This window comes from Zea mays, chromosome 9, assembly GCF_902167145.1.
Source record: "Zea mays cultivar B73 chromosome 9, Zm-B73-REFERENCE-NAM-5.0, whole genome shotgun sequence".
Classification (NCBI taxonomy): Eukaryota; Viridiplantae; Streptophyta; class Magnoliopsida; order Poales; family Poaceae; genus Zea; species Zea mays.
This window is the reverse complement of record NC_050104.1, coordinates 127,612,840-127,628,796: the sequence shown is the minus strand read 5'-3', so window position 1 is coordinate 127,628,796 and position 15,957 is coordinate 127,612,840. Positions and strand designations below refer to the sequence as shown.

The 15,957-nt window shown below is 39.1% G+C and overlaps 2 protein-coding genes across 4 annotated transcripts; both read left to right on the top strand.

Annotated features, from left to right (window-relative positions):
• The first annotated feature begins 120 nt into the window (after nucleotides 1-120).
• On the top strand, nucleotides 121-14,195 carry LOC109942408 (uncharacterized). 3 transcript variants are annotated; one of them, XM_020544372.2, is made up of 10 exons: nucleotides 121-301; nucleotides 2,063-2,135; nucleotides 6,366-6,710; nucleotides 8,471-9,206; nucleotides 9,285-9,539; nucleotides 9,717-12,928; nucleotides 13,013-13,057; nucleotides 13,650-13,708; nucleotides 13,806-13,889; nucleotides 14,033-14,195. In XM_020544372.2, the coding sequence occupies exons 4-6, from the start codon at nucleotides 9,170-9,172 to the stop codon at nucleotides 11,153-11,155; spliced, it is 1,731 nt and encodes a 576-aa protein (XP_020399961.1). In that variant the 5' UTR covers nucleotides 121-301; nucleotides 2,063-2,135; nucleotides 6,366-6,710; nucleotides 8,471-9,169; the 3' UTR covers nucleotides 11,156-12,928; nucleotides 13,013-13,057; nucleotides 13,650-13,708; nucleotides 13,806-13,889; nucleotides 14,033-14,195. The 3 variants fall into 3 exon arrangements, with proteins under 3 accessions (XP_020399961.1, XP_020399960.1, XP_020399963.1); XM_020544371.1 differs by having other exon boundaries at nucleotides 122-301; nucleotides 3,309-6,710; XM_020544374.2 differs by lacking the exon at nucleotides 6,366-6,710 and having other exon boundaries at nucleotides 124-301; nucleotides 8,471-8,543; nucleotides 9,133-9,206.
• LOC100383223 (uncharacterized) lies at nucleotides 193-3,677 on the top strand. The gene is made up of 2 exons (NM_001175885.1): nucleotides 193-301; nucleotides 2,063-3,677. Exon 2 carries the CDS (start codon nucleotides 2,870-2,872, stop codon nucleotides 3,140-3,142), a length of 273 nt encoding a protein of 90 aa, NP_001169356.1. The 5' UTR covers nucleotides 193-301; nucleotides 2,063-2,869; the 3' UTR covers nucleotides 3,143-3,677.
• Nucleotides 14,196-15,957: the final 1,762 nt, after the last annotated feature.

Genomic DNA, 15,957 nt, shown 5'->3' with positions numbered 1-15,957 from the left:
AATATGCCATGTACACTTTATTGCGATATTTCTCTTTATACAAAGCCGGTTCAAATCTGGGCTGCTTAGCCTGTCCACGTCGGCTGAAAAAGGTTGGCCATTGGATCACACATCAACGGTTGGAGCGCTGGTTATCCCATCCACTACATACAAAAATAGAGCCAGCTGCCTTCGTTCCATAGAAACCTGGAAGTCTCCAGGTCGCCCGCCGCGACGACCAAGAAGCAAGTCTCAGCTGCCAGCGGTCACGTCCTTATCGCTGCCACTTCTCCGTCGCGTTTGCCGTTCGTCGTCGCCACAGGTGAGAATGGCTGCTGTTTCCTTTCCCCTCGTGTACTCAGTTGCTCTGTGGTGGCCGTTCATCCCAAACCCTAGGTCTGAACAGTGCTGAGCGCCGTTGCCGAATGGCTGCTGTTTCCTTTCCCCTCGTGTACTCAGTTGCTCTGTGGTGGCCGTTCATCCCAAACCCTAGATCTGAACAGTGCTGAGCGCCGCTGTCCCACTGCGTGCTCATTCCAACGCGATTGTGGTTTTTTTTTACTGCGTGCTCATTCCTGCGTGCTGTGTGTGCTCTTTCCTACGTGCTCTGCATGCTCTTTTTTTACTCTTTTTTTTTCGCCTGCCGCGGCTGAACAATGCCGACTGCCGCCGGCCCTATGGTGTTTCACTGCAGAGACGCTCTTAATCAGTATGCTGCAGGAATCCTTAAATCCTCGTTTTTTTCCCGTCTTATTTTGTTTGGCCGGCATTGTGAGTGATCCTGGGAATGGAATTTTAGTCCTGCTAAGCACAATGGTACTTCGATGGGCTACGCTGCTTTTCTTGACATCGTATTTGGATGAATTTAGTTGCCTTCAAAATGGAATTAGTAAATTGTCAATAGCTTCTCGCCCAGACAGGAACCATCAGACCCTAAAGAATCTGTGCACACAGCCACAGGAGTTTCCTCCAAAATGGAATTAGTAGATTGTCAATAGCTTGTCGCCCAGACAGGAACCATCAGACCCTAAAGAATCTGTCCACACAGCCACAAGAGTTTCAAGCTTCAATTGAAATAGACATTACCTATATTTTGAGGGAGGCGCAGCCCAGACCTTTCTATCTGTATGTACCGTAGGGCTTGGAAGAGGGGTTGCAGATACTGTTCAGCGTTCACTCACATCCATAAGATGCAGTTTTGTGCCCATTAGTAAGTGTGAGATTATTTATTTAAACTAAATTTAGTTACTGATTGTATTGTTCGAAATTACTCATGCTGTCCTGCATGAATTTCTTTTCACCGAATCTGTTGTGTTACCTGTTTGTGAACAGCTACTACATTTTCAGACATTGGATCTATACACACACAACAAGTTCGACCCTATCTTGTGGTTTCTAGGCGGCCTAAACAGCTCCCTGCCATTTTTTCGTTTCGTTCCTAGATCAGTTCTTTTTTAAAGTATAGCTAGCAGAATGAGTAGATGGATATTCAATTGGACCACTAACTATCTATGAATGAACGAACTGACGAAAAAGGATACCCCAATAATTGGTCTTGGGTTTGGGGTTTCTACCGGCAGCTGCGTGATGTGCTCCATTTGGTGAGTTTCAGTACCGTTCATATTGGGCGTACTTAGTACAAAACAAATAGATTGTTGCTAGATTTATAATGCGTGCTGTCTGGACATTAAATATATGTGTATTGTTTATGGTCACAAGTAAACTGGTTCTGACAGTGTGTACTTTTTTTCCTTCGTCATCAACTGATATGTTAATTGGTTTGTAATTTGGTTTCACTTCTTTACCTTAGTGAGGTTCGGACACCTTTTTTTAGACAATTTCTACGTTCAGGTGCCAGATGGTAATGCCTTCCACTGTATACATATATAGTGTTCACTATGTATTGTAGGATATAAAGTTTTTTGGCTGAACCTGTAACAAGTTTTTGGCTTTCATTTTTTAAAATCGGATAACATTGATCAAAGTTGCATCTGTTTCCTGCCTTTAGAGCCGATTCGTAACCCACTTTTTCCAGTTCAAAACAAGTTGTCGTACTTCTAAGTTCTCAATTTCCATCATGTAGGTCATATTGGTCCTCTGCTGCAGCTAAAGTTCGTGAGCAATAAAAGAGCAGTTGGAATTTAGCATACACGGACGTAAGTCTTCTCACACCTTCTCCTTTAGAATTCCTTGTGTTCTACTTGGTTGATGTACTGCTTTTGCTAAATAGTGTGATACCTTTCTACCAACAAATTGAGTAATTTTGTTCATACACAGTTTCTTAATTAGCAACCAAGGCATCAACTTATTTATCCTTAAGTAGCAATAAAGGCATATGCCGTGTATATGATTTCCCTCTACTTCCTCCTCTACTGAATTAGCCAATTATATGAGTACACAAAACTCACCATAAATAGTTTATTTAGACAAACATGATTAAACATAGGTATAGTTAAAAAATCTGTGTAGATGTATACATACGTATGTATATGTCCAAATTAATCTTGATTTGTTTGCATTTTTTCCCTGTACTTCGTCAACTGTTCACACAACCATGTGCTTATACATGTCTGATGATCACTATATAGCTGATCTATACAAACATGTACATATATATTATATATAGAGATCATACGAACTATATATGTATAGAGAAAGAGAGGCGTCTGATCTAGGAGATCTATGGAATACTATCCTATTATTCATGTACTATGTTCAGTGATATTGATTGTCATATATAACTAGGAGAAAATAGGTGCAAATTTGTGGGAACTACTTTGATATGGACCCCTTAAATCCAAACAGCAACAGAAAGCGGAGTAAGTCCTTTAGTACGGTCCTTTAAAAATAACAAAAGCCTAGCTTTTAATATGCTCGTGACAAGTTTGTCATGACAGATCATAACAATGCATGCTACGCCCCATCAACTTTATCTCATACAGAAGCAAGGCGTATACGTAAGCGAGTGCTAGATCAGCGAAAACTAGCATCAACAGGTAAGACAGTGAACACAACTTTTCCCCCCGATGGTTTTAAAAAATATCAAATATTGAGGATGAATACAACTGTACTAGGGTCCACCGCGCCATCTCAGCATACTCCCACACTGCGGTGTGGACACTTCGATCCAGATTTCGTAAAAACAATCAAAGGTAAATTGTGACGATGAGTCAATCCATTAATTACTTAAGATTGTTAAAAATTATGTAATAGATAATAAGACTATTTAAGATCGCAAGGTTAGAACTAAAGATGTTTTGTTATTAAATTCTTACTGTCCTTCCCTTAATTTCCTTCGTTATTTCTATGCATGGTGAGGAAATTTGCAGCTACATACCATGATCGATCGTATTATGGAAGACCATCATACCAATGTGTTCATTGCTCCGCACTTTTTTGGCACAACGAGAGAATAAGGTCATCTGTGGGAACAAGATCTGTCATCTACAATAGTTGTTGTAAAGGTGGTAAAGTTCGCATACCTGCTTATAGACCCAGGCCTGAACCTTTATTGTCATTAGCAAGGTTTGATGGTGATGTGGTTTCAAAAACTTCATGCAAAATATAAGGCAATACAATTGCTTGTTTGCATTTACATCTATGGGCGCTCATATTGATAGATCATTGAATGATGGTCGCGGACCACCAGTCTTCAAGATATGTGGTCAGATCCATCATCGAATAGGCTCATTACTTCCAATGACCGACCAGCCCCCAAAATTCCTTCAACTTTATGTATATGATACATCACATGAGGTAAATAATCGAATACGGTCTTTATCAAGTGATGATGCTCCTGATTCTCCTATACAGCCACAAATTGTTCATGAACTATTACAGATGTTGGACACCCATAATCCTTTCGCTAAAAAATTCAGAATTGCTAAGGAAAGGCTTATCGAACACGCAGACGAGGAATTTATCATTAGAATTATTGGAGCCAAAGAAGGAGATCCTGTGCAATATGACATGCCAACAACTGATGATTTAGCCATGCTAGTTATCGGTGATTTCTCCCTTGAAACCTTCAAACGAGACATTATCATAGAAACCAGAAATTATGAATTAAAACGTATTTCATCGTTACATCCAGCTTATATGGCCCTTCAATATCCACTCCTATTTCCATATGGAGAACGAGGTTTCCAAATTGGTGTTATGTATAGCGGCTTACAAAACAGACAGGCAAATTCAAGAGTTCGTATGACAATGCAAGACTATTATTGCTATCAATTTCATTATAAACCCGGGCAACCCAATCCATTTCTCTCTTATGGGATATTATCAAATCAAGCTAAGGTCGATGCCCGTGCCTGCATTGATGAAAATAGGCTTACTTACATTCTGAATAATCAGGACAAATTAAGGATGGAAAATTTACAAGGTATATCAGATGCTGTTAGTAGAGGTTGCATAAACGGTGAAGAGATGGGGAAAACAATTGTGCTTCCAGCGTCACATATCGGTGGAAGACGATACATGATACAAAACTATCACGACAGCATAGCTATTTGCAGAGTTCATGGCCCACCTGACTTCTTCGTAACCTTCACATGTAATGCAAAGTGGCCCGAAATTATTGAGAGTCTTTACCACTGTGGACAAAAAAATTCTGACGCACCTGATATTGCGGTAAGAATATTCCATATGAAATTACAAGAGTTATTACAAGATATAAAATCTGGAAAGATAGTTGGACCATGCAAAGCAGGTGCGAATATTTTGTTTCCAATTTTATACATACATATACTTCTCTTTAATTATTGAGTTGGAATTTGTATTCGTAAACAAACTTTCTTATACTCATTCGTTTTTTCTACCTTATCTACAGTAAAAAAAACAAATCTTTATTCCAATATTGTTGCTTTACCATCTATGCTGCGAACCCACAATTTGAGTACAAAAGTTAAATTTACTTATTCATCCTTTATACACTAAGTTTATAACACCTTGTCTAATATAATCTTCTTAACTTGAGTAAAAAGGTTAGATTTACTTATTTATTCATAATTCACTTAACCTATATCACCTTGTCTAGTCCTCTTTTTTTAGTATACAACCTTTTGACTGAAAACATTTACATAGTACATATTGAAACCTTGATTGTCCAAACATTTTATACAAATGCACACAAATGTTGACAATACCGCTTATAACATTGATCTATTACAAACACATAATTACTCACCAAAGGTTTTCCTAACTTTTTTCGTGGTTTCCTCATATGCAACCTTCCGTTCAATGCAATCCCATGAACAATATTGCCTTAACTACCAAAACCCTTGCTATATTATACATATTCAAACTTAATTTACCAAAAGTTTTGTGCTTCTTATCTCTTTGCTCCATTTGCAATTTGCGTAAATAGTATTTTTCATGCCTGGCAACATAAGTTCCATTGTACACGCTTTAACTTAATAAACAAAAAAGGAACCCTTCTTTGTTTGGTTTGTTCTTTTCTTTGTAAACCTAACAGTAACACGAATCCATACATAACAATGACAAGACTGTTAATACCATTACCACATCACATGTCATAACTTAGCTACTATAAGTCTTTCTAATCAATTCATCTTTTTTTCGTGATGCAGTCCTATATACAGTAGAATTCCAGAAACGTGGATTACCTCACGCGCATATTATTTTCTGGGTGTCAACTGATACCTCACAGCCAAATGCTAACCTTATAGATTCTTACATAACTGCTGAGATACCAGATCCAGCTACTGATCCATTAGGATATGCCTTACTTGCGGAACACATGGTCCATGGACCATGTGGCTATTATAATCAAAATTCGCCTTGCATGAAAAGAAATCAATGCTCCAAGCACTATCCTAAGCTCTTTAACAGTGAAACTGTAGTTGATATGAATGGATTTGCAGTTTACAAACGATCAAACAATGATAGATTCGTCATGAAATCTAACATTAAGCTAGACAATAGATGGGTTGTTCCCTACAACATGACATTACTCAAAAAATATCAAGCCCACATCAATGTAGAATGGTGTAACAAAGTTCAGGTAACCGTATACACAAACACCAAACCAATTATGTTTTGCATACAGAGGAAAATGTCGTCTTCTTGCATAGCTATCTAATAACTGTTATATAACACTAACAATTTCTAGCTCACAGATATAAACTCAGCTTCATTGCCACTGATGGAACATCCGAAGCAGAATTCTTTTGCTTTGATACTATAGCTAGACGAATAGTAGGAAAATCTTGTCAAACCCTTTTTAGCACATCAGATGTTTCTCGAGGTCCTCCTCCAGACCTAGCTGCCATTGTCTCCCTCAAATTCACACTTGCAGTTACCATCAACATGTCTGCATTCTGTGTCACAAATCGAATCTTTTCTATCCTTTCTGTCCTAGCAAGTCATGGAAGACAAGCATCAATACCATGTGCCACACAAAACCTTTCCCAACAACAGATGTTTACACAAGAGAGCACAGTTGATGTCATAACCGGTTCAAATCTGGGCTGCTTAGCCTGTCCACGTCGGCTGAAAAAGGTTGGCCATTGGATCACACATCAACGGTTGGAGCGCTGGTTATCCCATCCACTACATACAAAAATAGAGCCAGCTGCCTTCGTTCCATAGAAACCTGGAAGTCTCCAGGTCGCCCGCCGCGACGACCAAGAAGCAAGTCTCAGCTGCCAGCGGTCACGTCCTTATCGCTGCCACTTCTCCGTCGCGTTTGCCGTTCGTCGTCGCCACAGGTGAGAATGGCTGCTGTTTCCTTTCCCCTCGTGTACTCAGTTGCTCTGTGGTGGCCGTTCATCCCAAACCCTAGGTCTGAACAGTGCTGAGCGCCGTTGCCGAATGGCTGCTGTTTCCTTTCCCCTCGTGTACTCAGTTGCTCTGTGGTGGCCGTTCATCCCAAACCCTAGATCTGAACAGTGCTGAGCGCCGCTGTCCCACTGCGTGCTCATTCCAACGCGATTGTGGTTTTTTTTTACTGCGTGCTCATTCCTGCGTGCTGTGTGTGCTCTTTCCTACGTGCTCTGCATGCTCTTTTTTTACTCTTTTTTTTCGCCTGCCGCGGCTGAACAATGCCGACTGCCGCCGGCCCTATGGTGTTTCACTGCAGAGACGCTCTTAATCAGTATGCTGCAGGAATCCTTAAATCCTCGTTTTTTTCCCGTCTTATTTTGTTTGGCCGGCATTGTGAGTGATCCTGGGAATGGAATTTTAGTCCTGCTAAGCACAATGGTACTTCGATGGGCTACGCTGCTTTTCTTGACATCGTATTTGGATGAATTTAGTTGCCTTCAAAATGGAATTAGTAAATTGTCAATAGCTTCTCGCCCAGACAGGAACCATCAGACCCTAAAGAATCTGTGCACACAGCCACAGGAGTTTCCTCCAAAATGGAATTAGTAGATTGTCAATAGCTTGTCGCCCAGACAGGAACCATCAGACCCTAAAGAATCTGTCCACACAGCCACAAGAGTTTCAAGCTTCAATTGAAATAGACATTACCTATATTTTGAGGGAGGCGCAGCCCAGACCTTTCTATCTGTATGTACCGTAGGGCTTGGAAGAGGGGTTGCAGATACTGTTCAGCGTTCACTCACATCCATAAGATGCAGTTTTGTGCCCATTAGTAAGTGTGAGATTATTTATTTAAACTAAATTTAGTTACTGATTGTATTGTTCGAAATTACTCATGCTGTCCTGCATGAATTTCTTTTCACCGAATCTGTTGTGTTACCTGTTTGTGAACAGCTACTACATTTTCAGACATTGGATCTATACACACACAACAAGTTCGACCCTATCTTGTGGTTTCTAGGCGGCCTAAACAGCTCCCTGCCATTTTTTCGTTTCGTTCCTAGATCAGTTCTTTTTTAAAGTATAGCTAGCAGAATGAGTAGATGGATATTCAATTGGACCACTAACTATCTATGAATGAACGAACTGACGAAAAAGGATACCCCAATAATTGGTCTTGGGTTTGGGGTTTCTACCGGCAGCTGCGTGATGTGCTCCATTTGGTGAGTTTCAGTACCGTTCATATTGGGCGTACTTAGTACAAAACAAATAGATTGTTGCTAGATTTATAATGCGTGCTGTCTGGACATTAAATATATGTGTATTGTTTATGGTCACAAGTAAACTGGTTCTGACAGTGTGTACTTTTTTTCCTTCGTCATCAACTGATATGTTAATTGGTTTGTAATTTGGTTTCACTTCTTTACCTTAGTGAGGTTCGGACACCTTTTTTTAGACAATTTCTACGTTCAGGTGCCAGATGGTAATGCCTTCCACTGTATACATATATAGTGTTCACTATGTATTGTAGGATATAAAGTTTTTTGGCTGAACCTGTAACAAGTTTTTGGCTTTCATTTTTTAAAATCGGATAACATTGATCAAAGTTGCATCTGTTTCCTGCCTTTAGAGCCGATTCGTAACCCACTTTTTCCAGTTCAAAACAAGTTGTCGTACTTCTAAGTTCTCAATTTCCATCATGTAGGTCATATTGGTCCTCTGCTGCAGCTAAAGTTCGTGAGCAATAAAAGAGCAGTTGGAATTTAGCATACACGGACGTAAGTCTTCTCACACCTTCTCCTTTAGAATTCCTTGTGTTCTACTTGGTTGATGTACTGCTTTTGCTAAATAGTGTGATACCTTTCTACCAACAAATTGAGTAATTTTGTTCATACACAGTTTCTTAATTAGCAACCAAGGCATCAACTTATTTATCCTTAAGTAGCAATAAAGGCATATGCCGTGTATATGATTTCCCTCTACTTCCTCCTCTACTGAATTAGCCAATTATATGAGTACACAAAACTCACCATAAATAGTTTATTTAGACAAACATGATTAAACATAGGTATAGTTAAAAAATCTGTGTAGATGTATACATACGTATGTATATGTCCAAATTAATCTTGATTTGTTTGCATTTTTTCCCTGTACTTCGTCAACTGTTCACACAACCATGTGCTTATACATGTCTGATGATCACTATATAGCTGATCTATACAAACATGTACATATATATTATATATAGAGATCATACGAACTATATATGTATAGAGAAAGAGAGGCGTCTGATCTAGGAGATCTATGGAATACTATCCTATTATTCATGTACTATGTTCAGTGATATTGATTGTCATATATAACTAGGAGAAAATAGGTGCAAATTTGTGGGAACTACTTTGATATGGACCCCTTAAATCCAAACAGCAACAGAAAGCGGAGTAAGTCCTTTAGTACGGTCCTTTAAAAATAACAAAAGCCTAGCTTTTAATATGCTCGTGACAAGTTTGTCATGACAGATCATAACAATGCATGCTACGCCCCATCAACTTTATCTCATACAGAAGCAAGGCGTATACGTAAGCGAGTGCTAGATCAGCGAAAACTAGCATCAACAGGTAAGACAGTGAACACAACTTTTCCCCCCGATGGTTTTAAAAAATATCAAATATTGAGGATGAATACAACTGTACTAGGGTCCACCGCGCCATCTCAGCATACTCCCACACTGCGGTGTGGACACTTCGATCCAGATTTCGTAAAAACAATCAAAGGTAAATTGTGACGATGAGTCAATCCATTAATTACTTAAGATTGTTAAAAATTATGTAATAGATAATAAGACTATTTAAGATCGCAAGGTTAGAACTAAAGATGTTTTGTTATTAAATTCTTACTGTCCTTCCCTTAATTTCCTTCGTTATTTCTATGCATGGTGAGGAAATTTGCAGCTACATACCATGATCGATCGTATTATGGAAGACCATCATACCAATGTGTTCATTGCTCCGCACTTTTTTGGCACAACGAGAGAATAAGGTCATCTGTGGGAACAAGATCTGTCATCTACAATAGTTGTTGTAAAGGTGGTAAAGTTCGCATACCTGCTTATAGACCCAGGCCTGAACCTTTATTGTCATTAGCAAGGTTTGATGGTGATGTGGTTTCAAAAAACTTCATGCAAAATATAAGGCAATACAATTGCTTGTTTGCATTTACATCTATGGGCGCTCATATTGATAGATCATTGAATGATGGTCGCGGACCACCAGTCTTCAAGATATGTGGTCAGATCCATCATCGAATAGGCTCATTACTTCCAATGACCGACCAGCCCCCAAAATTCCTTCAACTTTATGTATATGATACATCACATGAGGTAAATAATCGAATACGGTCTTTATCAAGTGATGATGCTCCTGATTCTCCTATACAGCCACAAATTGTTCATGAACTATTACAGATGTTGGACACCCATAATCCTTTCGCTAAAAAATTCAGAATTGCTAAGGAAAGGCTTATCGAACACGCAGACGAGGAATTTATCATTAGAATTATTGGAGCCAAAGAAGGAGATCCTGTGCAATATGACATGCCAACAACTGATGATTTAGCCATGCTAGTTATCGGTGATTTCTCCCTTGAAACCTTCAAACGAGACATTATCATAGAAACCAGAAATTATGAATTAAAACGTATTTCATCGTTACATCCAGCTTATATGGCCCTTCAATATCCACTCCTATTTCCATATGGAGAACGAGGTTTCCAAATTGGTGTTATGTATAGCGGCTTACAAAACAGACAGGCAAATTCAAGAGTTCGTATGACAATGCAAGACTATTATTGCTATCAATTTCATTATAAACCCGGGCAACCCAATCCATTTCTCTCTTATGGGATATTATCAAATCAAGCTAAGGTCGATGCCCGTGCCTGCATTGATGAAAATAGGCTTACTTACATTCTGAATAATCAGGACAAATTAAGGATGGAAAATTTACAAGGTATATCAGATGCTGTTAGTAGAGGTTGCATAAACGGTGAAGAGATGGGGAAAACAATTGTGCTTCCAGCGTCACATATCGGTGGAAGACGATACATGATACAAAACTATCACGACAGCATAGCTATTTGCAGAGTTCATGGCCCACCTGACTTCTTCGTAACCTTCACATGTAATGCAAAGTGGCCCGAAATTATTGAGAGTCTTTACCACTGTGGACAAAAAAATTCTGACGCACCTGATATTGCGGTAAGAATATTCCATATGAAATTACAAGAGTTATTACAAGATATAAAATCTGGAAAGATAGTTGGACCATGCAAAGCAGGTGCGAATATTTTGTTTCCAATTTTATACATACATATACTTCTCTTTAATTATTGAGTTGGAATTTGTATTCGTAAACAAACTTTCTTATACTCATTCGTTTTTTCTACCTTATCTACAGTAAAAAAAACAAATCTTTATTCCAATATTGTTGCTTTACCATCTATGCTGCGAACCCACAATTTGAGTACAAAAGTTAAATTTACTTATTCATCCTTTATACACTAAGTTTATAACACCTTGTCTAATATAATCTTCTTAACTTGAGTAAAAAGGTTAGATTTACTTATTTATTCATAATTCACTTAACCTATATCACCTTGTCTAGTCCTCTTTTTTTAGTATACAACCTTTTGACTGAAAACATTTACATAGTACATATTGAAACCTTGATTGTCCAAACATTTTATACAAATGCACACAAATGTTGACAATACCGCTTATAACATTGATCTATTACAAACACATAATTACTCACCAAAGGTTTTCCTAACTTTTTTCGTGGTTTCCTCATATGCAACCTTCCGTTCAATGCAATCCCATGAACAATATTGCCTTAACTACCAAAACCCTTGCTATATTATACATATTCAAACTTAATTTACCAAAAGTTTTGTGCTTCTTATCTCTTTGCTCCATTTGCAATTTGCGTAAATAGTATTTTTCATGCCTGGCAACATAAGTTCCATTGTACACGCTTTAACTTAATAAACAAAAAAGGAACCCTTCTTTGTTTGGTTTGTTCTTTTCTTTGTAAACCTAACAGTAACACGAATCCATACATAACAATGACAAGACTGTTAATACCATTACCACATCACATGTCATAACTTAGCTACTATAAGTCTTTCTAATCAATTCATCTTTTTTTCGTGATGCAGTCCTATATACAGTAGAATTCCAGAAACGTGGATTACCTCACGCGCATATTATTTTCTGGGTGTCAACTGATACCTCACAGCCAAATGCTAACCTTATAGATTCTTACATAACTGCTGAGATACCAGATCCAGCTACTGATCCATTAGGATATGCCTTACTTGCGGAACACATGGTCCATGGACCATGTGGCTATTATAATCAAAATTCGCCTTGCATGAAAAGAAATCAATGCTCCAAGCACTATCCTAAGCTCTTTAACAGTGAAACTGTAGTTGATATGAATGGATTTGCAGTTTACAAACGATCAAACAATGATAGATTCGTCATGAAATCTAACATTAAGCTAGACAATAGATGGGTTGTTCCCTACAACATGACATTACTCAAAAAATATCAAGCCCACATCAATGTAGAATGGTGTAACAAAGTTCAGGTAACCGTATACACAAACACCAAACCAATTATGTTTTGCATACAGAGGAAAATGTCGTCTTCTTGCATAGCTATCTAATAACTGTTATATAACACTAACAATTTCTAGCTCACAGATATAAACTCAGCTTCATTGCCACTGATGGAACATCCGAAGCAGAATTCTTTTGCTTTGATACTATAGCTAGACGAATAGTAGGAAAATCTTGTCAAACCCTTTTTAGCACATCAGATGTTTCTCGAGGTCCTCCTCCAGACCTAGCTGCCATTGTCTCCCTCAAATTCACACTTGCAGTTACCATCAACATGTCTGCATTCTGTGTCACAAATCGAATCTTTTCTATCCTTTCTGTCCTAGCAAGTCATGGAAGACAAGCATCAATACCATGTGCCACACAAAACCTTTCCCAACAACAGATGTTTACACAAGAGAGCACAGTTGATGTCATAACCACACAAGAATCTCCAGCAACATCGTTTGCCAAACTATCCACTTCTACCAAACAAGAAAATGTGGTAAGATATTTCTTAATATTAACTATAATTATTCTGTATCAACTTATATATACCTACATGAACTCATCAACTGTATTTTGGCAGGCACGACGCAAACTTGCGTATTCTGAAACTCTACACGACACAAATGTAAGTATGCTATTTTAATACATTTCAGTTACACATGTTCCTACAAACTCTTAGATGAAACATGTTTTAACATCATGATTACATATGTTCTCACACTAAAACAATTGTCTATTCTTATTGTAACAAAAACACATATTACAATCTACTCTTGCTTCACATATATCTCAATTTACTTCCACAATCACATTTATACGCACACGCTTCGTACTATAAATTTAGTTTTAAAAAAAGTACAGATCCATCAACTAACATGGGTGAACTTCTAAAGTAGTACTATACCATATTATTCAAAAGCAGTTCCTGGCTATGAATAATAATAATAAAAGAGTAAATAAACCTCGTCGATCCCTTCTTATGCTTTCATGTGATTGGTACCTTATAGATAGAAAAAGAGAGGCTGAATACGAGATAAATTGAAGGTATTCTATGGCTTTTTAAAATTATTAATGAAAGTTGCAAGATATCTTGCACCATGATGAACCCGAGTGAGGAATAAAGACCAACTATCCAATCACGAATTAGTACTTATTACTTTAAAAAACTGCTTGTGTGATTATACATGAATTAACAATTCTTATCCACTTATTTACAGGTTGATGAACAGATTCCAGATGAGGTCAACAAAGACAGCCTCGCGTCACCTCCTAAGAAGTATGTATCTATAATAGAAAATTTAAAGCCAAGTCACAAACACTATTTATATTTAGCATATATCAATCCTGGTTCATACTAACACTACCAAACACAGGATCAAGACTACCCAACTAGGTTCTACACACCCTGGCAACCTTAATCATTAGATCATCAATGGTCTCATGATATTCTCATGAAGGTACCACACCATCTACTCTCATGCCATATTCTCTTATTGTGTATATAATTTTCAATCAAAATAATCTGAGTATTCTTCTCATGGTCATACCAAAAAAAAGCTTCAAGACTCTTTAAGTACTGACGCTCATATTTTTTGTACAGGTAATATGACGAGCATCGTCACTTTTGGAGCACGAATGCTTTTGTGTATATATAACCAGAACGCTGAAACTTTCGCAGTGATGTATATATTGAACAGATCTCTAGCTGTTGAATCTTGCTAATGATGTAATATATAAGTTTGTAGAAACCCACGAACATGTCAGTTGATTATGCAACTATCGTAACTGCTATAATTATCACCTCTGCACAATGTGCAACTCTTTCAAACACTAAACCTGGTTTTCTTCTGTCCTTGCTCTTATATCCTAATTTACTCTCTGTCAATCATACAATCATCATACATTATATATTGCTGCTAAACGGTTCGCCACGCGCGCATGGGCGCGCTTCATACACTAGTAATAAATTAATAAATCACGTTGCAAGCTGAAGCAATATACGTATCCATTCATGAACGGTGGTGGCCTTTCGAGTGGCTCACCGTCGTCCCTCACCTAGGGAGAGAGCGTCGATAACACCACCGCCGCCACCATCTTTGGCGTATCTCTACTATATAAGCCCGTGTTAACTGCCTTTGTCTCAATAAATACGCCGCCCGCCTGAGAAATGAAACTGCAGTCACTGTTGTGATAAAAAAAGACTCATTACGCATGATTGGTTGCAGGGGCGTCTCCCGCCGGCATCGTGCCAGCCTGGGCCGCTGGAAACGAGGAGAAACTGCGTTTCCGCGCATGCAGGCTACCCACTGAAAAAACAACAGCGTTGCATGCGTGGGAGCAGACGGTAGAAATGCTATGCAGTCATCCAAACACGTGCCAACTGCTGTTCTTTTTGGGAATTTTCCCTGTTATTTTCTTGTTGGAAATAAAAGAAGGAAAAAAAAAGGCCGGCCAGCTGGGCCGCTACTAGGCCAGCTGACCGAGCAGCCCAGACAGCAGCAGCCAAAACCTAAGGGCAGCAGTTGCCGCACGATCTGGAGTGAGCGAGCGGAGAAAAGGCAGGGTGGCGGCGGCGTTCTGGAGAAGAGCAGTTCTACGCTCGCCGATCTCTACGCCGCCCTTCTGCAACCGTTTCTCCCTCGGTTCCTTAAGTATGGAGACTTGTTCCCTGCTCTGCAACTCGCCGAAAAATCCCAGCTCTCTGTTCCTATTCCTCCTCTCGGTTCCAGTCACGATTTGGATCGATTCCTTCGATTCTTGGTGTTCTGGTGCTAATCCTGCTGGTGGAAGAAGGTGGAGGTGGTACTGCTTGTGTGCAGCGAGGTTCTCCTGCGCTCCGTTGTCTCACCAGTGCACCTGTGTGGTGCTCTGTCTGTTCTGATTATTGTCCACCGTGGCCTGGTGTCTGGGCTCCCTGCTGCGCGGTGTTCGTCTTCTCGGGCTGGTGCCGTGGATGTCTCCCTCGGCTCCGGCAGCGGCTCTAGTATCTCCGTCAACCTCCCGCCGTGCAGGCCCGGACGTGGGCGGCGGAATTGGTTTTCTGGGACAGAACCTTGTGTTCGCTGAGCTGGTCTTCCCACGTAGACAATCTACGTGCTGTGAGTTATTCGTTGTCTCGCTTTATTTACTGTTTAATTTTGTGCAATCTGCTAGTATTAAATACTTGGGTGTGATTGCACTGTTGTGGGCGGATTTATGTGCTCGATGATGATAGCGGTGTAGTGAGACAGCGTGACAGTCTGGGTTTTAGTGTATTATCATTTTCAGCATTGATATTATTTGTGCCTAATTAAATCTCTCTTTGTTGAGGCTGTTTACCTGTGTTAAATTCTGTTAATTTATTTAATACACAGCTCCTTACTATCAGTATTTATATTTGATTATTAGGCTTATTACATCTGATCTAAAACCCTTATTTGGTAAGATAGGACTGTCACGTTAGTCGAGGATCTCTGATCACCTTTTAAGCGTTGGAGGGCTGTTTATTACAGCAACCCGCTACTTTGAGAGCAATAGTTTAAGATA

What these genes read in the sequence shown, in the direction of transcription:
- LOC100383223 (NM_001175885.1), top strand. Translation starts at nt 2,870, where the DNA reads ATGACAGATCATAACAATGCATGCTACGCCCCATCAACTTTATCTCAT.
- LOC109942408 (XM_020544372.2), top strand. Translation starts at nt 9,170, where the DNA reads ATGGACCCCTTAAATCCAAACAGCAACAGAAAGCGGA. An exon ending in AAACAGCAACAGAAAGCGGA is followed by an intron (nt 9,207 to 9,284) that starts GTAAGTCCTTTA and finishes TTGTCATGACAG; the next exon opens with ATCATAACAATGCATGCTAC. An exon ending in TTTCGTAAAAACAATCAAAG is followed by an intron (nt 9,540 to 9,716) that starts GTAAATTGTGAC and finishes GGAAATTTGCAG; the next exon opens with CTACATACCATGATCGATCG.